General features: G+C 44.1%; 1 protein-coding gene across 4 annotated transcripts; it reads left to right on the top strand.

Annotated features, from left to right (window-relative positions):
* The first annotated feature begins 4806 nt into the window (after positions 1–4806).
* TMEM50B (transmembrane protein 50B) lies at positions 4807–25459 on the top strand. Of its 4 annotated transcripts, none has more exons than XM_068425393.1 (8): positions 4807–4879; positions 16801–16976; positions 17582–17694; positions 18772–18839; positions 19889–19981; positions 20184–20241; positions 22589–22682; positions 24293–25459. In XM_068425393.1, the coding sequence occupies exons 2-7, from the start codon at positions 16878–16880 to the stop codon at positions 22632–22634; spliced, it is 477 nt and encodes a 158-aa protein (XP_068281494.1). In that variant the 5' UTR covers positions 4807–4879; positions 16801–16877; the 3' UTR covers positions 22635–22682; positions 24293–25459. The 4 variants fall into 4 exon arrangements, with proteins under 4 accessions (XP_068281494.1, XP_068281497.1, XP_068281492.1 ...); XM_068425396.1 differs by lacking the exon at positions 24293–25459 and adding an exon at positions 22927–24181; XM_068425391.1 differs by lacking the exon at positions 24293–25459 and having other exon boundaries at positions 22589–24181.
* The last annotated feature ends 3 nt before the right edge of the window (positions 25460–25462 follow it).

The following is a 25462-nucleotide window of genomic DNA, read 5'->3' as shown; positions in this document are numbered from 1 at the left end:
AGTTTCTGGGCAATGGCTTGGAGGGTGGGAAAATCCCCATGATGCCAAAGATTTATTTATCTTTAGTAACCTCTCAGCTCCACACAAAATCTGATTTTCCTGGAGGACTTCGCATTTGAAAAGGTGTCACTGGATATATCAGTATCTGTGTGGGCCCTCTTCCTCACTCACACCCCTGTGACTCTGACTGTTGCCGTCTCCACCTGTGCAGGAGTTGTGCTGTGCTCTGCCAGTCTGTGGGAAGGTGTCCCACAGGCTCTGGGTATGCCACGGAGGGGGAATTTGCACTCTCAGGAGTTTCAGAAATTAAAGCTAGGTGATGATCGCAACCATTGTTCTTCGGCAGATGCCCCAGCACCAGCAGAGTCTGGGTTCATGTGTTTGCTTGTGGGCAGGTAACACTGTACGTGCTTCTTTTGGTCTTTGTGCTCTTGCTCGTCTAGATGAGGTCTTAACATGCAGGCAGAAAATTATTTATATTTGTTGGTAGAATGGATTAATTGAAGTATCATTTGTCACTCTTATATAATCTAGTAATTGAATATAATGTATGTGTTGGTAAACACTATAGGTTTTTTGAGCCTTTGTGATATGGCAAATAAGTAATAATGGCAAGATGGTTGTCATGTTTTAGAAAACAGGGCTAATCTCAGCTTCCTTTAACACACTTTTTTTGTAGGAATTAAGGTGGTAAAAGTAAAAAGAATGGCATTATGTGCAGACTGATCTGTTGCTGTAGGTCATGCCACTGGGATGCTTGTGCTGTGCCCTGCCCTGGCATTAGCTGACAGGATTAGAACATGGCTATTAGCTCCTTTCTGCTGAGATTCAGTTAGGAGGCAGGGGTATATTAGCGGTGCGTGGATCAGTTGGGCCAGCCACTAATTAATGCACTCTTCAGTGATTCTCCGCATTTGCAAAGATGGTAAGAAATAATGGGTATCTTGCAGATACAGGAGTTAAGTCCCATATAGTGGTGAAGTGGGAACAAAATGTGCATGTGGTCTTGATCTGCCGTATCAGTAGCCCCAATCTAAATGCTGAGAATTAAAAATCAGATGACACGACAGTGCTGTGTTTCTGGGGACTCCATAGAAGTTCAAACAGCTGTCCTTTCCTTTGTGATACAGATATGATTTATTGAGGTCGTAGTGTTAGACCAGGTGATACCAGAAGGCTTTGACCTCATAAGCTCCTTACTCAGTTTAGCAGCTGTTTGATATGTTTGAATGTCTGTTTCTTTCAATGACCTATCTATATGTCCTTGCTTTTAACGAAAACCGTAAATTAAACATACTTTTCTGGAAGTCCTTTGACATAGTACTCTTAAAAAGGTCAGATTTTTATTCTCATTATGATCTTAAGGAATTGGATCTGAATTGCTGTTTAAACTAACCCAGTGACAGATTTAAAAAGAGCTAATTGCAAATCGAATTCATTGCACAAGAGTAAACAGAAACCAGACTGCAATAAATCCAGCATTGATGAAATCCACTTTGGCTCACAATGAAGTTAAGTATCAGCATTTTAAATATTTAAGTTGCTGTAATGGATGAGTCGGCGTACTGAGTGATTTTTATGTTCCTTTTAAAACTACATGGTTTTAAATGCACTAGATGTAACCTGACTCTCAGCACTTTAAATCAGCCTTACATTGTAACAAAAAATTGCCAGGCACAAAAATCCACTTCTTCAACATTTATGGCAGTGATGATGAAAAAAATAATTTAAATTTTTATCTTCCCCAGGTGTGTGGAGGAGTATATTTTTGCAAGGCTGGTCTATTTTTTTGTTTCTCTGAGCTCACAAAATCTTTAGGAGCGGTACTCAGCACTCAGTACTTGTAGAATAAGTAATACCAAGTACTGCATGCGAATTCGAAAAACCCAGGAGAGAATGGCCTTCAGAAGTTGTTTGTCTATCCGACACTAGACTGTTAATTTGAATTTGGTAACTGTTATCTCATTACTGACCTCAAAAGAATGAAATCATTGCTGATGCCAGATACAAATACATGTTGCTTATACCCAGAACTCCCTATGTCTTGGTCTAATTACTGTATGGCTTGTGGCTTGAAAGGCTCATCTAGATGATACTTAATACAAAGACAAAATATCGATATTTATTAGTAGTATATATTAATTGAGGCATCAGTTTTTCTTAGGGTGAGGAATCTGTTTCTTGCCCAACAATCCGGTGGCTTTTCCAAGCCCAATTGTTAGCAAACTGTACAATTTTACATGTTAGTGCTTTCCAATAAAAGGAGAAGACATACAGCTGAAGGCTATCTGAAATAACATCTCAGGCTGTCCTGTAAACTGAAGAGTTTGTAAATACGCTGGGAATGTTGAGGCCTGCTGAATATCTTTGTGTTCCAGAGTAATAACAGCTCTCAGGATGCACGTGGAGTTACAGAGAAGGCTCTGCGGAGAAGGGCATGCTGTAAGGGACAAAGACAAGTGGTAAATCTTTATTCTTGGTGGGAGAAACTGCCTCTATGGGGGAGAAGGGGATGTGTGGTGTCTCTCTCAAAGTTGTTTCCTTACCAGTTGTGTTTCCCTGGATGTGGCAACCACAGAGTTTACCTTCCCACAGCTGAGATCAGCTGTTAAGAGAACAGAAACGTGTGTGTGCATGCATGGCGGGTGGGAGGGGTGATAGGAAGGGCCTGGGAAGGAGACAGGAGATTAGGGGGAAAGCAACCAGCGTGTAATGCTTCCAGATGAGGGAGAGAAGATGGTGGCACGTGTGTTAACAGGAATTGAGGTTGGAGAGTAGGCACATACAAATTATTATCAAAAACGGCTGTGATCCTTTTCAATGAACAGCAAGGCAAGAGTTTCGTTACAAACTTTTTCTTTATGGTATGGTGCTGAGCATCATGAGTAAGAAATTACCGTTCCAATCGATCCTCTCTGCAGTGGGTAGCCTCTTCTCTGGGCCAGATAAAGTGAGAAAGGAGGAGCTTCTTCAAAAGCAGACTGTGGCTCGGACCTGGTGGAACTGATTTGCCATTGGGTAGAAAGCGGGATGTACAGAAACCACCTTCTAAGTCCTATAGATTTTATTAGGCTTTCAGGCAGAAATGGGGAATGGCCAATCCAAGGATGTCGTGGTTGTAGAAAAAGCCGTGTAGAACACAGTGAGCACATACAACTGAAGGAAAAAAGGAGCGTAGATGGCTTTGGGTACAACTTCTAAATCTGAGTAGGATTTCATGGGGTCACAGCTTAACTGTCTTTTAATGAGAAAAGGAATATTCTGTTGCCATTCGGTTGCATCTTTGTAGGCCTTTCTCACAGTGCTCCTTCTCTTAGGGCCCCACATCCCTGTTCATTGTTCTTGAGCAATCTCCTTGAAATGCCTTCCTCTTTTTTTGTTTATCCTGTTCCACTTGTTAAATTTCTACTTCTCACTTTTCAGACTGACTCTGTACTTTTTTTATGTTATCCGAGTGCGAATTTTCAAGACTGGTCAGTTGCTAACTTCAGTACTTAAAATAATTCAACTGCAGCACTTTGCCTTAGTATCTCCAAAAACTTGACATCAGATCTTTTGCAATTGGCAACAGTCTGTATTTTATGAGAAAGTGGTTCTTTCTTAAGGTGCCTCTGGTGCTGGTATGGCTCTCTTTCCAGTGCTCTGGCATGAAATAGGCCAGAAAGAGAGATCTGAATCCTATGCATGGGAAGTGTGAAGAGTTCACTGAGAGTCAAAAATTTTGGGTCAATCGGTCTGTTTTGGGCACATTCAAAACCACGCTGCAAGCAGACATCTATTCACATGCATTGTGCAATCGAGATGTGTAGAAACACTCTTGGCTCTCCCCTGCCATGGCAGGTTTGGAGAGATCCGGGGGCGAGCAGTGCTGGGCAGGGCTCCCCACTGGCTTGGGTGGAAATGGGAATGTGAGGAGGAAGAAGGTGAACATCAGCAGGATGCTAATGAGGGTGGCATGCAGGTGGTGCAGTTACCAATTGGACTATGTGGAAGCTGGCTGGGAAATGGGGTGAAGTGAGAAAGAAAGAGTTCAGATGCTTCTTCCTGGACAGCTGAAAGAGGAACACAGAATTGCTTATTAGAATCATACAATCGTTTTGGTTGGAAAGGACCTTTAAGATCATCGAGTCCAACTGTAAACCTAACACTGCCAAGTCCACCACTAAACCATGTCCCTAAGCACCACATCTGCACATCTTTCAAATCCCTCCAGGGTTGGTGACTCCACCACTTCCCTGGGCAGCCTGTTCCAACGCTTGATAAACCTTTCGGTGAAGAAATTTTTCCTGATATCCGATCTAAACCTTCTCTGGCACAACTTGAGGCCACTTTCTCTCATCCTATTGCTTGTTACCAGGGAGAAGAGACTAAACCAATTACTTCCGTTTGGTTTTATTAACGCAGGCACAGGGCCAAGGTGTGGCAGCAGCTCGGGGGCAGCGCGTACGTTCCAGTATGGGAGCTGCTTGAAGATCTGTAAGGCTGGTGTACTGCACTTTACTCGTGGGACAGTGTGGGACGACGTGGCTCATAAGCGGTTTGGGGGGCGACTGTCGCCGCCTGAGGTGTCACCCAGACGCGCAGGCCCGGGCGGGGGCGAGGCGGGCGGAGGGCGGGGCGAGGCGGGGCGGGGCCCGCCCGTGAGCGGCCTCCCCGCCCTAAAGGAAGGGGCGGGGCTTGAGCCGGCTCCTCCTACCAACGGTCTCTCCCGTCGCTGGCGTGGGCTGTCACGTCGGCCAATCGTGGCGCCCCGTCCTCACCCGGCCTCCGGTGACGCGTAGCGCGAGGTTCCCATTGGCGGATGGCCGCGTCGCTCGCGGGTCTCTGCCCCCCACACCCCCGCTGCTCGCAGGCGGAAGAGTCTCGCCCGGGACGGGGGGTACGTGCGGCCGTTGTTGTTTGCCTGCCGCTTCGCGGGCGCCGGCGGGGGCGAGGGGCCGGCGGGGGGCTGCGCGCGCGCCGGACACGGCCGCAGCGGCGGGAGGGGGGGGAGCGTGGGACATCCGTGTCCGGCGGTAGAGCGCGCCCTCGTGCGTCCCCCGGCCAGCGGCCCTGGCGCGCCCCGGTGCCCGGAGCCGCCTCCCGGTGCCACCTCCCCCCGCCGAGCTGCCAGGGTCCCTCCGCCGCGGGGAGCAGCGGCTCTTCCCTCCACCTCCGCTCGGAGTCTGGGGCGGCTCCGTCGATCCCGGTGCGGTGCCCGGGGCTCCCATGCACCCCTCGGTGCTGGGCGGGGGCAGCGCGGAGGGGCTCTGCGCGCTTGGGGCGGGGGGTGTCCGGCCGCGCTTCCCTGCTGCCCCCCCCCCCGCGCCGGAGCCGGGAGCTTTTGCCGTGGCGCGGCCTCAGCCGCCGCGGGCCTGCCTGCGGGTGCCGGGGTGGCGGGGAGGCGCAGCGGGGCCCGTCCCTCCCCGCCGCAGGGCCACAGCCAGGGCTTTCTCAGGGTGCCATGATCGGCGTTTGGGAGAGGAGGCGGCGGTACCGAGCGGAAGGTTTGAGGTCCGTAGATGAAATTTTTAAAAAAACGCTTATTTTTTTCTAAGTAATGCTGCCCTCGGCGTAACAATTACCGTCAGGACTTTGATTGCAGCTTTGGGATTCTGCCTCGTATTGCCCCGTCATGGCTTGAGCCCATTAAATAAATATCGATGCACGCAGTATACTCTTAGAAGCAAAAACAGGCCTGCGGATAATTGCGGAATTGATCTTTTTTCCTGCCTCTCTCATGTCTTCAAACTTTAACAGCGCTCTTAAAGAATACTTGCTGTAGACAGCAGTCACATTGCTCCGGGGCTGAACATCACGCAGATTCGTGTAAGGCCTGTTAAATAGTTTTGCCACACAGCCTTATTTTTGTGTAAGTTCGTTTAAAGGTTCCTTCCTTTTCTCCTGTCTTTCTGTAATACTTAAAAAACTAGACAATGTGGCATTGTGCTATGGGGTTTGGGAAACTGAAAGTGAAACTGCATGTAATTACTGAAATGAGCGAGGGGTCTAAAGACACCCCCGGCCCCCTTTTAAAAAATTACAGTGGACTTGATAGAAATGTTTACATAAGCTCCTTAGAGTGACTCCGCCAAATACCTTTTCATAGTATATGCATATGGGGAAGGTATGTAGCTTAAAGCATATTCTGACTGGTTGCTTGTGGAAGGTGCCGTCTTCTTTGAGGAAAATAGGGTTTTCCTCTTGACTTTAAATTTCTTCTTTTCCTCCTATCTATCTTATACTTTCTTCTTTGGAAATAGGAGGATCTGTTCTTTGCTAACCTCATGGTATTCCAGGGCCCTTGCGCAGCTTTTCTTTGTGCAGGCTTTTTTGTATTTTCTTGCAACCACTCTAATATTTTATTCAAATGAAATCAGTTTATTTTGGGAGAGAGAAACTGATTTTCAGATGAAAATTTTGAGCTCAAATTCTTGTGTTTTCATTTAACTTCGTTTGTCTGAATAATGAGTTGTTTTAATCTGAGTGCTGGTGTCTACCAAGTATTATTTTTACAGTGAACACAACTGTCCTCGTTAGTTCATCAGTCACCAGTTTGTTCTTGCAAGTGTTCTTGTGTTTCTCTTTATTGCACGAGTGAGAAATGTTTCCCGAGAACAGTGGGAGAGCCTGTCTGCCCTTGGAAAAGGGGAGGAGACAGATTGTAGGAAGGGCATTGAAGGACAGCTAATGCAAGGGGTTTTACCTGTTTCCTTGCTGTGAAGTATGTGGATGTAAAAGTTTAAATGAAGAGAGTGAGTTTTGTACCTTTATTCAGGTAAGAAAGTCAGCTGAAAGCATCTGTCTTCATCAGAGTTTTCTGTCTGTGTAGTAGTATAAGTTTGGGCTAAAACCTATGTGTGTGTCCATATTAACCTGTATAGCTCTTGTGGTCTTGGTGGAGACTCAGCTTCATAATGTCACTGGTCTTTCACAGTTGAAATACAGCTTATTCTCTTCCTTCTTTGCTAGAGGTGTTGAGAAATACATACATATGGGACATTAACATAGAATCATAGAACGGTTTGGGTTGGAACGGACCTTCAAAGATCATCTAGTTCCAACCCCCTTGCCATGGGTAGGGATACCTTCCACTAGACCAGGTTGCTCAAAGCCCCATCCAATTCACAGAATCACAGAATGTTAGGGATTGGAAGGGACCTCGAAAGATCATCTAGTCCAATCCCCCTGCCGGGGCAGGATTGCCTAGACCATATCACACAGGAACGCGTCCAGGCGGGTTTTGAATGTCTCCAGAGAAGGAGACTCCACAACCTCTCTGGGCAGCCCGTTCCAGTGTTCGGTCACCCTCACCATAAAGAAGTTTTTCCTCATATTTAAGTGGAACCTCCTGTGTTCCAGCTTGCACCCATTGCCCCTTGTCCTGTCAAGGGATGTCACTGAGAAGAGCCTGGCTCCATCCTCTTGACACTTGCCCTTTACATATTTATAAACATTAATGAGGTCACCCCTCAGTCTCCTCTTCTCCAAGCTAAAGAGACCCAGCTCCCTCAGCCTCCCCTCATAAGGGAGATGTTCCACTCCCTTAATCATCTTCGTGGCTCTGCGCTGGACTCTCTCTAGCAGTTCCCTGTCCTTCTTGAACTGAGGGGCCCAGAACTGGACACAATACTCCAGATGCGGCCTCACCAGGGCAGAGTAGAGGGGGAGGAGAACCTCTCTCGACCTGCTGACCACACCCCTTCTAATACATCCCAGTATGCCATTGGCCTTCTTGGCCACAAGGGCACACTGCTGGCTCATGGTCATCCTGTTGTCCACTAGGACCCCCAGGTCCGTTTCCCCTACGCTGCTCTCCAACAGCTCTGCCCCCAACTTGTACTGGTACATGGGGTTGTTCTTACCCAGATGCAGGACTCTACACTTGCCCTTGTTATATTTCATTAAATTTCTCCCCGCCCAACTCTCCAGCCTGTCCAGGTCCCTCTGAATGGCTGCGCAGCCTTCCGGTGCGTCAGCCACTCCTCCCAGTTTTGTGTCATCAGCGAACTTGCTGACAGCGCACTCTAATCCCTCATCCAAGTCATTAATGAATATATTGAATAGAACTGGTCCCAGTACCGACCCTTGCGGGACTCCGCTAGACACAGGCCTCCAACTGGACTCTGTCCCATTGACCACCACTCTCTGGCTTCTTTCCTTCAGCCAGTTCACAATCCACCTCACTACCCGATCATCCAGACCACACTTCCCCAGTTTAGCTGCGAGGATGCTGTGGGAGACCGTGTCAAACGCTTTACTGAAATCGAGATAGACCACATCCACAGCTTTACCATCATCTATCCACCGGGTAACATCCTCATAAAAGGCTATCAAGTTGGTTGAGCAAGACTTCCCGTTGGTGAAGCCATGCTGAGTGCCCCTAATGATCCCCCTATCCTTGATGTGCGTAGAGACAGCACCAAGGACAAGTTGTTCCATCACCTTTCCGGGGATGGAGGTGAGGCTGACCGGTCTATAGTTACCCGGGTCCTCCTTCTTGCCCTTTTTGAAGACCAGAGTGACATTCGCTTTCCTCCAGTCCTCAGGCACCTCTCCCGTTGCCCACGACTTAGCAAAGATGATGGAGAGTGGCCTAGCAATGACTTCCGCCAGCTCCCTCAGCACCCGCGGGTGCATCCCATCAGGGCCCATGGATTTATGGACGTCCAGGTTGCTTAATTGATCCCTGACCCAGCCCTCATCAACCAAGACAGATTCCTCCTCTATCCTGACTTCTTCTGAGGCCACAGGGGTCCGGGGCTCCTCAGGACAGCCTCCAGCAGTATAGACAGAGGCAAAGAAGGCATTCAGTAACTCCGCCTTCTTTTTATCCTCTGTCTCCAGGACCCCCACCTCATTCATCAGTGGGCCTACATTGCCTCTAGTGTTGGTTTTACCTGCAATGTATTTGAAGAAGCCCTTTCTGTTGTCCTTGACCTCTCTTGCAAGGTTTAATTCCAAGGAGGCCTTAGCTTTCCTAGTTGCCTCCCTACATCCTCTGACAACAGACTTATATTCCTCCCAAGTGGCCAGCCCCTCCTTCCATGATCTGTACACCCTCTTCTTCCACCTGAGTTTGCCCAGCAGTTCCCTGTTCAACCATGCATGTCTCCTGGTACCCTTCCTTGACTTCCTACCTGTTGGGATGCTCTGATCTTGAGCTCGGAAGAAGCAGTCCTTGAACGCTAACCAACTATCTTGGGCCCCCTTACCTTCTAGTACCCTGTCCCATGGGATTTCCCCTAGCAATTACTTGAAAAGGCCAAAGTTGGCCCTCCTGAAGTCCAGGGTTGTGATTCTGCTAGCTATTCTGTTCCTGCCACATGAGATCCTGAACTCTACCATCTCATGGTCACTACAACCAAGGCTGCCCTCAACCTTCACCTCTTCAACCAGACCCTCCTTGTTAGTGAGGATAAGATCCAGCATCGCTCCTCTCCTAGTTGGCTCATCCACCATTTGCATCAGGAAGTTATCATCAACGCACTGGAGGAACCTCCTGGACTGAGGATGGCTGGCTGAGTTGGCCTCCCAGCAAATATCAGGTTAGTTGAAATCCCCCACAACAACCAGGCCCTGTAATTGCGAGACTGCTCTCAGCTGCCTGTAGAAGGCCTCATCACCCTCCTCATCCTGATCCGGTGGCCTGTAATAGACACCCACAACAGTATCACCCCTGCCAGCCTGCCCCTTAATTCGCACCCACAAACTCTCAACTCGCTCCTGATCCGCCCCTGGACAGAACTCAATACATTCTAGCTGCTCACTCACATAAAGAGCAACTCCACCACCTCTCCTTAGCGGCCTGTCTTTCCTGAACAGGACATAGCCATCCATGACCACATTCCAGTCATGTGAGGTGTCCCATCAAGTCTCTGTAATTGCCACTAGATCATAGCCCCCCGACCGAACACGGATTTCCAACTCCTCCTGTTTATTCCCCATGCTGCGTGCATTGGTGTACAGGCATTTCAGGGAGCGAGCTGAGCACACCGATTTCACCCCAGGGGGATGGGAGGCCTCCTGGTCTACCTCAACACTAGAGCGTTGCCCCAGTGGTGCAAGCCCAGCTACCACCCCATCCCCCTTCGAATCTAGTTTAAAGCTCTCCGAATGAGCCCTGCTAATTCCTGTCCCAGAACCCTTTTGCCCCTACGACATAAACCTTTCCCATGTATTACCGTCACGCCTGTTGTCTTATAAAACCAGCCATTATCAAAGTACCCAAAGCCCTGCCTGTAGCACCAGTCTCGTAGCCAGGCGTTAATAGAGAGAATCCTACTATTCCATCCCACGTCATCACCTGAAAATGGAAGGAGGGAGGAGAAAACAACTTGTGCCCCAGACTCTTTCACCAGCCGTCCTAGGGCCTTGTAGTCTTTCTTCATCCCCCTCAGACTATGGGATGCAGCTTCTTCCCCACCTGTCTGGAAGATCAGCAGGGGGTAGCAGTCTGTGGCCTTCACCAGGTTGGGGAGTTTCCTGGTGATATCCCTGATTCGGGCTCCAGGCAGGCTGCAGACCTCCCTGTGATGGGGGTCAGCTCTGCATATTGGGCCCTCAGATCCCTTTAGGAAGGAGTCTCCAACCACTAAAACTCTTCTCTTCTTCCTTGTGGAGGAGGTAGCTATACGCCTGTCAGGTTTTTCTGACTGTGGTGGGACCTCTGATATAGGTTGCCTCTCCACCACATCCCCATTGGACCGGCTGTATTCCACTAGGGCTTCATATCTATTGCTCAGAGGCAGCTGTGGAGGCAAGGTAGGCAAGGAGGGCACTCGCCTTTTGCCACGGCCATAGACTTGCCTCCACTCACTCCTCTCCTCTAGGTTATCATTTTCCACCTGAGAGGGGCAGAGTACAGGGGTCCCTCGATCCTGGGAGCTCTCCGGCAGGTGCTCCCATTTTTGTTGCAGGGAAGGCAGAGCCTGGCTCCACCAGTCTATCTCCATTTCAGCCTCCCGAATGCTCCTAAGCCTTTCTACTTTGGCTTGAAGCCTTTCAACCTGGCTTTGCAGCTGTGCCACTTGGCCGAGCAGATCATCTACCTGCTCACAGCGCACACAGCCCCCTGACACCACAGAGACGCTGTAGCATTCCCTGCAGCCTGCGACCTGCACCATCGCCTCCTTCCGTGGGAGCTCTGTCTGGGTTCCCACATCCATTTTGGACTTCTTCCACCGGGTAGATACCATTGTTCTTTCACTGAGCTGGGAAATACCTGTTGGTGCCACCCCTGGTTCACAGCTCCTTGGCACCTTCCTCGCCTTGTGCACTGGGAGGGAGTCAGCGCCCTCCCCAACGAGCTGCAAACGGCTGCGGCCTCTCCCGCCCTGGGACACACCCAGTCACAGCTAAGTCTCCCTCTCCCCTCTGGCCAGGGACTAGTCCCTGTCCTCCAGGAGACTTTTTATCACCCGATCACAGGGGGTGGTGCGTTTAAATCTCTTAAATCGCCCGCGGTGTCTCCGCGGTGCCTCCGGCTACGCCCCCTCCTCTCCTGATTCGTTGCCGGGAACCTCCGGGTCCGGGTCCGGGGTCGGGGGGAAGCAGCTCGGGGCTGATGCTCGCGGGGCTGGTGCTCGCAGCTCAGGGCTGATGCTCACGGGGGGCTCGGGGGGGGCCCAGAGTACGAAAAACCGCACGGTTAAGCCCAATGTCGCCCTCGCCCCCGCACTAACCTCAAGTCACTGCCGCCGCTCTCGCTGCTGCCGCCGCTTTCAGCTGTTTGTTCTGGTCTCACCACGTTTAAATCCAGTTGTGCTGCTTCTTGCAGCCTGTGTGTCTTGAAGGAGCCCTGAGTCTCAAGGAATTCAACCTTGAACACTTCCAATGATGGGGCACCCACAACTTCTTTGAGCAACCTGTTCCAATGTCTTACCACCCTCGCAGTAAAGAATTTATTCCTAATAGCTAATCTAAATATTTCCTCTTTCAGTTTAAAACTGTTGCCTCTTGTCCTGTCACTACAGGCCTTGGCAAAAAGTCTCCATATTTCCTACAAGCCCCTTTTAGATATTGAAAGGCTGCAATAAGGTCTCCCTGGAGCCGTCTCCAGACAGAACAACCCCAACTCTCTCAGCCTTTCTTCCTAGGAGAGGTGTTCCAACCCTCTGACCATCTTCATGGCCCTCCTCTGGACCTTCTCTAACAGGTCCATATCTGTCTTATGCTGGGCACCCCAGAGCTGGATGCAGTACTCCAGGTGGGGTCTCACAAGAGGGGAGTAGAGGGGCAGAATCGCCTCCCTCAATCTGCTTCTTGTTATGCAGCCCAGGATACAATTGGCTTTCTGGGCTGCAAGCACACATTGCCAGCTCATGTCCTTTTTCCCACGGGGCTGCTCTCATTCCATTCGTCTCCCAGTCTGTATTGATATTGAGGAGTGCCCCAACCCAAGTGCAGGACCTTGTTCTTGGCCTTATTGAACTTGACGAGGGGTTTTCATCGACCCACTCCTCAAGCCTGTCAAGGTCCCTTTGGGTGGTGTCCCTTCCCTCCAGTGTATCAGTGTACTCCTTCCCTCTAGTGTATTAAAACCAGTATTGTGTAATAGCTAGGTGGTTTTTTAACAACTTGTGAGAGGGTGGCCAACCTGTTGCATTTGGGTTGGCTCTGAGGAAAAGCTTCTTTACTTTGAGGGTGACAGAGCACTGGAACAGGCTGCCCAGGGAGGTTGTGGAGTCTCCTCCTCTGGAGACATTCAAAACCTGCCTGGACATGATCCTGTGCAACGTGCTCTAGGAGAACCTGCTTTGGCAGGGAGTTGGACTAGATGATCTCCAGCGGTCACTTCCAACCCCAACCATTCTGTGATTCTGTGTAAGTCTGATGGGCACTATCCTTACCTTTTAAATGAGAGCACAGGAAAGTAGTTGATTGGACTTCAGACTGGATGACTTGTTGTGGCATCCTGCAGTCTGCTTCCTGCTGTCCCTGTTTACAGAAACCCTACAGCCCTTATTTGTCGTGCCCTCTACACGTGGGTGCTCTCAGTCGGGTGTACATTTGATCGGGGTGGCATTGCCCTCTCACAAAGAGAGGAATATCCACATGTTGGTCACAGAACGTAGACATGTTCAGTAATGCTGGAAGAAAAGGTGTATCACTGCTTTTTAGTCATGTATCTGAAGTCTGTACGCATATGGAGCTATGTCAGTAGTGAGAGTAATGTTTAATTATTTTTACTGTTAAGTGGGGCTCTCCTGAAATACGTCTATGAAAAGACTCCCTTGCAGATTTCTGAATGGCATCAATTAATGTCTAGGTCATCTTAGAAAAGGGGCAGAGGCATTAGCACCTCTGTTTCCTTTTACTGCCGATCGTATTCTTGCATGCCTGCTCTAGCACTAACCTTTCTTTGTGAAAGCAAAGCTACTTTCTGGCATTAGACACGTGTAGAAATAATTCTAGACTTCTTGTCTGTGTTCTGTTGCGGATTCTCTGCACCTTGTTTCTCCGTGTTTGTCATCTTACTACAGTGAAACAGGAGAATTGTGTTGTCAGTTACTAGGCTGTTGCAGAAAGACCACCAGCAGGTAGTGTTTGTCTCACCTGTTCACATTATGTAGGGTGCTTCTCTCCTGAGCACAAAGATAAGGTTAAAGCAAAGTGCAGGTTTGTGAGTCAGTTTTCAAGAACCAAAAATACAGTTTCAGTTAACATAATCTGCTTTGGCTGAAGGTTGCCCTGTATCTTAGAAGGTAATTAAAAAAAAAAAATCAGCTTTTTCTAGTCTCCCTAGCTTTGTCACTAACGCAGTTGTGAAAACTCCATTTGATATTCAGTACAATGAAGTACTGAGAGAAATTTTCTCTTGGATTTTTGAAGTGAGCAAAATGCCTCTGGTTTGTCACCTGAAGTTTAAAAAACACTTAAGACAGGTTTTTGTGCAATATATGGCATCCATAACGTTTATCATTACTGACTTTGCAAAGTTGAAAGGGTTTTACTGGGATAAACGCTAGTCAGTTTTTTGATTGGAAGCTGGCTTAATTATATTATCTGGCAAAACAAACTATATATCCCCTTTAAATCATAGAAGGAATGAATTTTTTCATTTTGTTTCAGCTTTTTGAAGTAGAGCATTTTTGTATCAGTAAGAAGATTTCTTTCATTAAGTCATCCAAGAATTTAACAGGCTATTTCTTAAGTGTCACAGAAGGGTTGAGGTTGGAAGGCATCTCTGGAGGGCATCTGCTCCAGCCCCTCTGCTCAAGCAGGGCCACCCAGAGCCAGTTGCCCAGATGGCTTTTGAATATCTCCAGGGATGGAGACTCTAGAATCTCTCTGGGCAACTTGTGCCAGTGCTTGGTCACCCTCACAGTGAAAAAAGTGTTTCCTGATGTTCAGAGGAAACCTCCTGTGTTTCAGTCTGTGCCCACTGCCTCTGGTCCCATCTGTCACTGGGCACCACAGAAAAGAGCCTGGCTCTGTCCTCTTTGCACCCTCCCTTCAGGTATTTATGTTCATTGGTAAGATCACCTGAGCCTTCTCTTCTCCAGGCTGAACAGTCCCAGCTCTCCCAGCCCTTCCTTATAGGAGAGATGCTCCAGTCCCTTCCTCACTTTCGTGGCCCTTCTCTGGGCTCTCTCCAGTGTGTCCGTCTCTCTTGTACAGAGGAGCCCAGAACTGGACACAGCGCTCCAGGTGTGACCTCACCAGTGCTGAGTAGAGGGGAAGGATCATCTCCCTTGACCTGCTGGCAACACTCCTAATGCAGCCCAGGATACTGTTCACCTCTGTGGCAAGGGCACATTGCTGGCTCATGCTCAACTTGGTGCACACGAGGACCCCCAGGTCCTTTTCTGCCAAGCTGCTTTCCAGCTGGGCAGCCCCCAGCACACACTGGTGTGTGGGGTTGTTCCTCCCCTGGTACAAGACTGGCCAATTCCCCTTGTTGAACTTCATGAGGTTCCTGTCAGCACATTTCTTCATCCTGTCAAGGTACCTCTGGATGGCATCCAAGTAGACAGTGAAAAATAATTTCTGTTGTTGTTGATGTATCTGAAATTGTTTTATCCAGTGGCTTTTCTTGACCTGCTTTCTGAATTGCAATAGAACTTTACATTACGTTTGAAGGAGGTGATTTTATTTAGATATGTTAATACTATTTAAATGGTCTGTTACGGGAAAAATTCCAAAGGAAAATACAGCTTTGTTGAAATACAGCTTTGGTCATTCTGAAAATGACTGAAAGTGTATTCACGGGCAAGGTAATAACTTCGGTAGATTTGACATAACCACCGTTGTGTTCAGTGGGGAGAAGAAATAGCGCAGCACGTTTGTCTATTTACTTGTAGTTGTGGGCAGCCGCACGGCAGGGTGAGAACCATGTGGTCTGTAGTGACAACAGCAGTGGGAACCGTGAGCTGGGTTCCAGTGTGGGTGGGCAAGGAGCTCGGCGAGAGGGATTCCTGCTGGGTGAGGAAGAGAGGCATTCAGGGTTTGAAGAGGAACAAATGAAGTACAGATGGAGCCATTTTAAGAGTGGAAAAGAAGAAAGGGCTGTAGGAGCAGTCGTAAATCTGTAACGGCACAGTGTGGCAATTTTGTTGTAGAAAGAATAAGGACCTGAAAATTGCTACATAAAAATATAATGTAGGAAAATAACTATATCATTGAGCCCAGATACTGTACAGAAGTAAAATAACTTCGGAATTGAGTGATTGATTTTAATGCTTTAAGGTAGCATCATAACTACGGATGGAATTCTGGAACTAGGTTCACGAGGACAAACTTTTTTATCTTATTCATAGGAGGTGCCTGTGTTTGTAATGCAGGCAAACTCTGTTTATTTATTTATCCTTATTTCACTTCTTAGTGCAAACTTCTTATTACCGTTGTTAACCAGAAAAATATTCTACATCTGTCTTTCCCATAATATAATCGTAAAGGACATTTGTCTGTTGTTAACCTTTAACGAGTATCCGGAAATTATTTATGGCAGGTTGGGAAACTACCGAAGTTGACAATACTGAAACAAACCAGAACGGCATTAAGAGTGGCTGAGAGTCACTGCTAAATAGAAAAACTGTAAATATTCTAACTTTTTATGTTCAAACTGTATGTGCTAATTGTCTTGCACTGTGAGAATAGGGCAGAATCTTTTATAGCTACTGTCTCACCAAATTGTTTGAGAACTGTGTTGTTTTAGTAGTCACTTTGTAACACTAATTAACTTTGCTTTCCTCTTCCTGTATTTAAAGTTCTGCGTGATTCTCTCTGTGTGAAGCAGGACATTCTTTACCCTTGGTATTAGTCCATTCACTCAGTTGATTCCTTTTTCCCTGCGTCAGAAAGGCACTACGTTATCTATCTCATTTGGAGACTGGAAATATGTGTATCTTATGCAAGATTCCTTGGCCCGACTCAAAGACCAAGTTCTGGTCTGTGTATGGAGCCCTGTTGTATGTATCTTACTTTTTTTAAACTGCTAATGCCAGAGAGAGGATTATGGTTTGAAGGTGAAGCTTAGATTGAAATATTTGCTTTTTCACTCCTGCTATTTTGCATGCTTTTATTTTTGTGTTTCGTACATTTGAACAAACAGTACATTCTATTTAATTTCTTTTCTGTTTCAGATACAATAATTTATATCTAATGCATAAGTTTTTGGGTCATGTCATGATTTTATTTTGTAATTCTGTTTGTAAGGTGGGTTGGTTTTTTGAGTATAGCTCAATATAGAATCCACAGAGTATATGGAATACTGAATTCTGTTAAAACACCACATGTTATAAAAGTTGCTCGTGACAGTTGTCAAACATCTCAAGATTTTACTGGTTAGTATTAAATGCATCTTTGGGTGTGTTTCAGGTATTTAGGACGCAGTTGTTAATGGAAGAATTCATGTATAAGTACAAAATAAGAAGGGCAATCTAATCTTTGAGGAGATGGCAGGATTCCTAGACAACTTCAGGTGGCCAGAATGTGAGTGTATTGACTGGAGCGAAAGAAGAAATGCCATCGCTTCAATAGTTGCGGGCATATTGGTGAGTTTTGAGAGGGTGTGAATCGTAACTGTGTTGACAAATTTGGAAGTACGACAAACAGCTACATTTCTGTTTCAAATTTAGTGAAGTTTTGCTCTTAACTGCACCTCAATCCAGTATATTTCTTCAAAAATTTTTAAAGTGTAATTATTAGACAACTTTTTTATGAGTCACATAACTTTGCGTTTTGTCTGTTAATGATGTACCAGTTCTGCTCTCTCTTCTTTAAAAAAGATTGAAATTCCTAGTGGATTTTTTTGCATAATTAGATATGTTAGAACACCTATGTTATACGTAGTTTGTATCTCATTATGTGTTTAGAATCTGGATTCTTGTTCTTAAAGCTGTACAGGGAATTTAACCAAACACTGATACTTAATTTGAATGGAAAAAGTGACTGATTCCCAAGTGCTCCTCTGAAAACATCAGCATTAAGGTTTATGCACAATTTGCGTATCAAACAGATTTAGAGTCCAGCTTAAAGCTAACGACTTTCTAGAATAGTTTGTACTTGTTAAAAGAAAATTAAACCGATGGTGTGCATGTTTTGTCTGTCTGTCTCTGTACCCTTCCAGCCTCATAATACTGGTCTATTTTATTTCCAGTTTTTCACAGGCTGGTGGATAATGATAGATGCTGCAGTAGTTTACCCTAAGCCAGAACAAATGAACCATGCGTTCCATACCTGTGGGGTGTTTTCAACACTAGCTTTCTTCATGTAAGTGTATGTAAAGGGAGTCCTTAGAAAATAAACGTGAGCTGTTAAACATCGTTTTTACTAGGCAATATGGTATATGGTAAAACTTAGAATCACTTGGTTATAAATTGCTTATGAGTGATCTTGTCCTACTTGTTTGCATGGCAATGTAAAGGCCTTTTTTCTTCAGCCTGTGCCCTTTGTTTCTGATCCTAGTCTGTTTATTCATTGTTCTGTCTATCCCTCCCATCTGTTTAGGGTAAATTGCTTTTCCTATGCCCTTTGACTGAATGTAAGAAAGCAGGGCTGCCTCTGTGCAAGTGGCTTTCTGTAATAAGTGTTTAGATTCCTAGATCAAAATTCATGTAATGCTGCCCAGTTGCTTACCTCAAAATAAAACATTTGACTGCATTTTCCCCTGTTTTAAAATAATTTTTGCAGCTGTCTCTGGCCCAAAACTTCCTCAGATGGGAGAGGCAGTAGCATTATAGCTATTGTTATAAAGATGTAAATGTGGCAAGCTTGAAGGAAAAGTAATAGCTTTTAGTGAATCGTACAATATTGGAGAGAAAAAAGGATGCGTTTGGATATGCAAGACCTTCTTAACACTTGGTATCTGAAAGTTTCTGGATTTTTTTCCTCAGCAGTGTAACCCATTTTAAGAAAATGTATTGTCCCGCCTTACAGGGTGTCTCTGACTTCCATACTTAAGTATTCATTGTGAAGGAAAGCAACTTACATCATAATCATGAGAGCACTGTGTTATTGACTGTTACTATTCCTGTGAAGTGACTTTAGATATTTTAAAAACTTAAACAGCCAGAAAGTGACCAGGAATATTTCAGTCACTAAAAAGGGCAATTCTTTCATCTTACAGGTCTGTTAATGTAAAAATTTAAGTAAAACTTATGAATACAGGGTTTGCTTGAAATCCAGTTGGAATCCTTCCATTAAGGGACATGTAATAATATGTAACTATACAGAATGCCAAGTAATTTTCCCAGAGTTTGTTGCATCTTAAAAAAGCTAGCTTTTTACTTACAACTTTACATTGATCTTCTAATAATCTGAAGTGTATACACTTTTTTTTGTTCCTAGGATAAATGCTGTATCAAATGCACAGGTGAGAGGAGACAGCTACAGTGATGGATGTTTAGGAAGAACAGGTAAATTAAAAATCATGCTGAGCTGAAAGACTGATTATTAGGTGTTGTTTTTTTTCTAAGTGGTCGTTAAACAAATAATAATCAGAAGTTAAGAAGTAGGAGAGAACTTCTGTGAAGTTAATTTAGTTACAAAATTAACACTTGGAGATAAGCACTGTCTTTGTAACAAGGTGAACTTAGAAAAATTCAACTTCTGTATAGCTTGAATACCTAAACTTCCCTCTGCAAATCCTGCATGGGAGAAATAAATTTCTGCCTTGTGGTAGGCTATGGGGCAGACATTCCTTAAGAATGTCTTCTTTTAGAATGTATCACAAACATCCTGTTTCCTCCATATGTCACCTACTATGTGGTGTCTGTGGACCTGCTGTCCTCTCTCCGCTTTCATTCATAATTCCCCTACTATTTCCCATGTGGATCCCAGCATCTGTTTTCATGTGATTTGTAGAACGCCTCACTGGAAATCTGGTGGGATTTACTGATCTTTGAACTAGTGTATGATGCTTTTTTTGTGTCATTCATAAAGCAGCTCAAGAAAATCTTTGCATACAAATATTTTTCCTTTCCCATGAGTGAGCAGGTTGATTATTTTCAATGGCATCATCTTCCTTTTTCAGCAGGTAACATCTAGCTATGGTAGATGTTGCCCATCTGAAAATATCTTTCTGGAGTAAACACAGGAAGAGTTTGTTTTACATACCCTATTGGAATGCCATCTTTACCTCAGAAACACTGTAGCTTTGGCAAAGTACCTTATCATTAGTCCACTCCAAGTTCTGTTAAATGATGTTATAGGCATTCCCTACAGGTGAGGGGAAATTTCTGGTACTTGTGTCTACTCACTAAAATATGGGGAATCCAGCTACTATGTGTTTTACTGGAGAAGGCAAATTTTGATTTATCTTGTCCTTGATACAGGGTTTAACCCTTTCCCTTCGTGCCTTCAGCAAGATAAAAGTATTATATCGTAATATAGTAGTAGCTTGGATCATCTGTCACTACGGATAACAGTCTACATGGTTCTCAAGAGGTTTTAATATTTCCTGCAGGTGCTCGTGTCTGGCTCTTCATTGGCTTTATGTTGATGTTTGGTTCTCTTATTGCTTCAATGTGGATTCTTTTTGGAGCGTATGTCACACAGAGTAAGTTTATTTATTTCCACATCAAGTATTTGTGCTGTCAGCCAAAAGGCAGAAAATCCAGAAGAACGGAAGTGTGTGGTTTGTTCTTGCCAGAGCCGTACCATCTGCTTTTGTAGTCAGAGAATGATACTATGAATAGTGTTTCAAATACACCTTCCAATACAAAAGAACTTTAATATTTCCTTTGTTACTTACTTTGCAGACACTAATGTTTACCCTGGACTAGCAGTGTTTTTCCAAAATGCATTGATATTTTTCAGGTAAGTTATCTGGGCAAATTTCCCTCCTTCCAAAGGGGTATCTCACTTACCATTGATATTCCTGGAAAATAAGTTTTGAAAGCTGGAGGCTGACTCCAGGCTTGGACCTTCCACAATGTGGAGTTTGCTGTTCTCAATGCAGGACCTCCATATTTCAATTTATTACCCACCCTGACCTTTACTTGAGGAGGGTGACATGTAAGCCAAAGGGACCTCTTGGGTCACTGAGTAAACTGACATTGTACAGAGAACTGATGTGATATTATTCAATGCATAAACTGATCAAACTATTTCTTAAAAACTATTTTTTTCTACTCTCCTACTTTTTTCTACTCCCTTTTCTCCAGTGCTTAGAAACAATGTTTTATTTGCCCCTTCTCAGCCCATGAGAGGCTCTTCATTCTCCTCATGCTCCTGTTAGTCCAGCTCTTTCTAGTCTCACTGAATTTACAGCTCTAGAATGTGGATGACCAAGGAGATACTGTCAGTGTCTTTGGATAATGGCAATACTACTTTCATCTCTGTACTACAAATATCTCGGCATATATCCTAGCAGCACTAGGTGGGAGATCCTACTGCCCTTTTCCTGACTCTTTCATACCAATGCCTCGATTATCTGATAACTGATACACCTAGATTTGTTTCTACTGGATGAGCTGTCAGTTATGAAGAGAGATAAATTTTTTTTCTAGGAGCATGATGGTACATTTTGTAATATTACACTTAAATCTATTTCTTTTATTTCACTTGATATTAAGTGTATTATATGACACTTTGAAACTGTCTGTACTAACTCTTTTTATATGTATAATGCATTCTGCAATCCATAAATTGTATTAATTAATAAAAGACAATGAAAGCATTAAATAGTGGGAGTTCCAAGATCAGTTACTGAAAAAGGTCACATAACCTCCTCTTCTGCAAGTTCTTACCCACTGAAATTACTGTGCTAACAATTGTCCTTCTAGTACCATGTCAAATGCTTTGCAGCGAGCCAGATCAACTGGCTCCACTGTGCTTCGCTGTTTGGAAAATCAGCTGTGTTCTTGCAGGAAATAGCAGTTCCTAAATCTCTTCTGTAGTCTTGCACGCGATGGAAATGGGATACTGATGGAGGCAGACTTTTGAGAATAGTTTCATCCCACCTGAGATCTTCAGTCTTATTTCAGTAGTTTGATGAACTTATTTCTGAAGCTGCTTTTTGTTTCTGAAAGTGTCTTTCCTTAGTTTCTATTGTACTCGGTATGTAGTTATATTTTAGGTTTATTTGTTCTGTTTTGTCTTCTAAAATTTGTTTTCTAGGTATGAACTATGAGACAAATTACAACCTTTTAAATTTTTTTTTTAAGTCTTTGGTTTTTATCCCACCACACAGTTTAGGCAGTAACATTTGATAAGTCCATCCATTGCCGTAGACTCCCTTCCTTGGACAAGACCTGGGTCAATCAGCCATGCCCTTCTCAATGTCCTTATTGAAAACTTTTGTTCTCATTGAATCAGATTCTCTTCCATCAGCGTTGTTCCATGTCTGTGTTCCCTGAACCATGCGTCTCCTTTAGGACTTGTGCTTCAGCCCTGGTTGTTACTCCACCAGTTTTTTACTTAGTTTAACATGCTGTATTAGCAGTTCTCTAGTTAATTGTCCAGGTGTCTAACCTGTTTTACTTATCATTGCTTGTTATTGTTGTTCTCAGCATCAGTATTTCTCATTTCCCTCCCTCTTCCATTCTCTTATGCTTTAGTAAGACTGTGCCCTTCTTTGCCACCTGTTTGTTGGCTGTAAGAAAAAAATACTTTATAAGGAACAGTAAGGAAATCATGCTTGGTTTTGTTCCCTTCACATTTTTTTTTGATTCATGACAATATGTAATTGCTTCCAACCTTATAAAAGGAATTTTGGAAATCAAATTGTAATTTGGATCTCCCTTATCCCCACCACAAGATCAATATTCTTTCTGATTTGCTCATAAAAATTGCTTAGATTCTATCCTAGCATGATGCGCTATGTTCAGCTGATTGCCAGATGCCAGGATGGGACTTGCTGCTCTGTAACTCTGTGGATTGGTCCTAGAATCTCTTAAATACCAATTTTTTTTTCCTTTGAAAGGGCAGGTGCTTTTACTGTGAAACCGGCTATTTTTTAATTAAGCTGGATCTCATAGTTTTAGCAATGCATATTAAAGGAAATATAGTTACAAAAACCAGATACTGGCTTGAATAAAAGTTAAGGTTACTGGAGGGATGTTGATTTGCAGTGTAGACAGTGTAAGATTAGAAGGATACTACTAAAATCACCTTTTCCACCTTATGTAGGGTCTGATTTTTTCTTTTTTTTTTCCCCCTTTAGTACGCTGATCTACAAGTTTGGAAGAACAGAAGAGTTATGGGGATGAGAGATCATGCATAGCATTGTCTATTCCATAGTTGCTCTGTCGTACTATGTATGTAGATATATTTACATTTATTTGTTCTTCTTTTGCTTTCTAAATTGTATGAACTGAGACAAATTACAGTTTCTGTAATAAGCTCCCTCTTGTCACAGGACAGATTTGTGAATATGTACATATGACTGTATATATCTTAAAAAGGGAATGTCAGACTTGCTTTCTGAAATCTTCAGGCATATTTCTTCAAATACATGGGTTTCAATCAACTCCTAAGACTTGATCTTCCAAACCTTCACAGATGTCGGAGACCTCAGTGGAACTAGTAGTGAACAAGCAGGATAAAGCCCATACCCTGCAAAAGGGGTTTTTACTTTTATGTGTTGGTGAGCTACAGCTGATTCTGCGAGGGCTGCCCATGTAACCTGAAGGGGTAGGACAGCGCATGGAAGCGACCCAGCTAAGCCTGTATTGAATGAGGGTAAATTCTATTGTATGCTGAGATAAGAGGTGATTTTAAGAATTTTATATAGCTGTTCAGAAAAATATGAAGTAGCTTTTTTTTTTATAAAAGGTTATGAATTTTTCAACAAAGCCCTATATTAAAGCAGGTTCTGCATGGCAAATCAAACTGTTCTTGACTTCTGGTTGCTATAGCACAAATGACATTTGGTAGCACCATGATCCTTAGAATTAGTTTCATGCTGTTCAGTGTAATAGATACCAATTAGTATTTAATGTATTTCCTGATATTAGGAAAAAAAAAAAACCACCCAAACTGATACTGGTCATACTTAAGGAATATAAAGAATAAATGAGAGTCAGGCTAACATCTTTAAAATTATGCTAGCATAATTTTCTTCAGGGGAAGCTTTTTGCTGATAAATGAACAGTTATGCTGCTACCTATTACCTTTTCTATTTAAAAGGCAAGCATTTCAAGTGGGGATACAGTGGATGTATTTATTGCTAACAGTCTGATCTTGAAGTAATTGCCAGTTTTAGGAGTGTCATTTGCCCCAGTTAAAATGTATTTATCTATCTCCTAAATTTCATGGGCACTTTATGGGAATGTTTCCATATTGAAATCCAGTTTCTTCTAGCTGGAGTATACAGAAAGGGAGAACAATGATGTTTTATAGCTTTGGACTGATCTTGTGTATTCGTCTTGCAGTTGGTGACTTCCTTATCTTATGAGTTCTATGTGGTTTTTAAAGCATTTGAATCTACCTTGTGTCTAAAAGCTTTTATAACTTTCCATGTATCAAGATTGCTGACCAAATGGTATTAAACTGCAGAATATAACTTCTGTGCATGGTTACTGTATACTGTTAGTCATCTAATTGCTCCCTTGTGGGAATCTCTCCAGTGGACAGAATATGAAGCAATTACTGCAGCTGAAATTGTGCTACTGGCTAGACTAACTTCATCCTGATTCCACTGTCCTGCAGTGAGTTACGATATATTCACTGGTGTTAATCATAGCTTTGTACATAAGTTGCTTGTTTGGTTGTAATTTCATAAAACTGCAATAAATTTTATCTTATGTTCTCAAAATAGTGACCTTCACAAGGTAATTGTACAGTAGTACTCAATAGCTCAAGTAGTACTGACCTTTAAGCAAGTCGTACAGCAGCTAATAAGTAAACCCAAGGGTTTTGTTTTCAGGTCTGTCAGTTTCTTGCTTAGGAGCCTGGGAATGTTTGTTGGCTTTTTTACTAAGTGAGAAACAAGTGTGGCCTATAACTAATGACACTTACAGTCTCTTGTATTGACACCTGAACAGCAGAAGGTAAGTGTTTGACTGTGGAAGAACTCTTAGGTGTGCTTTAATGTAAGTTCCTGGTTAAAAAAAAAAGTTTTCTTAAGAGCCTGGCAAAAGCTTCTTTCTGAGGTTACCTGTGTTTTCTACCAGAATCCTGCTTTCTTGCAAGTGTTTCTTGACCATCCCTTCTGGTTTTAGAGAACTGGAATGGTCATGCTCTCTATACAGCTGCTAAGAGGAGAAAAGGGACAGCTTTGAGCATGTGTCTTTTCTGGTAGCCTAAGCTGACAACAGGCATAGTGTAAGAACCATGCAGGCTTCATTCAGAATATCCAAGGTTTACTTTTTTACACCACAGGTAGTTCCAGCGCAGTCCAAGGTGCTTTGGGATGGCTCATTTTAGGTAATGCCTTGGCCTCCTACAGGTGGCAGTTGTGAAGACAACCCTTAAGTTACTCCTACCAAAAGGTTTTTAACATGGGCCTATTTGGGTAACTGTAAAAATACTTAGTAACAACTCTCTAACAGAAGTCTGGTGTAGGGCTTATTCAGGAAGTTGTATGCTGTATTGCTAAGTATTCACAGGAGATGTTTTAACTGCCTTCCTATCTCTGTCCCGTTATACACGTAGGTTGTTCCTTTTGCAAGCCTGTGCTTCTTCAGTTGTTTACAGCACAGCATATAAAAAGAACATGGCTGAACTGAAACGCAGGTATTATGCAGCGTCTGGCTGACTTGAATTGTTACCAGTCTTGAAGTAGGACTAAGTCTTCAGATAATTTCATTGTCTTGGCATGTTGCCTAATTATAAGTGATTAGTTCTATGTGGAAATAACCTCATGAAGCTTTTGGGAAAAATGTTATTGATATTTCATGCTAGTCTCATGTAGTCCTGGAACAGCACTACCTCTGATAACCCCCAGCTCTGACAGTGACCAGGTTCATTAACAGACCTAAGTAATTTGAACAAGTCATTTGCAAATAAACAAGTGTATTTCTTTTTTTAAAACAACTTGTATCAAACCCAAGAAAAAAGTCAAACAAATAAAAACAACTTTTTTAGTACAGAAGTG

Source organism: Nyctibius grandis, chromosome 2 (assembly GCF_013368605.1).
Source record: "Nyctibius grandis isolate bNycGra1 chromosome 2, bNycGra1.pri, whole genome shotgun sequence".
Classification (NCBI taxonomy): domain Eukaryota; kingdom Metazoa; phylum Chordata; class Aves; order Nyctibiiformes; family Nyctibiidae; genus Nyctibius; species Nyctibius grandis.
The sequence above is the reverse complement of the archived record's forward strand: the minus strand, read 5'-3'. Positions and strand labels throughout refer to the sequence as shown.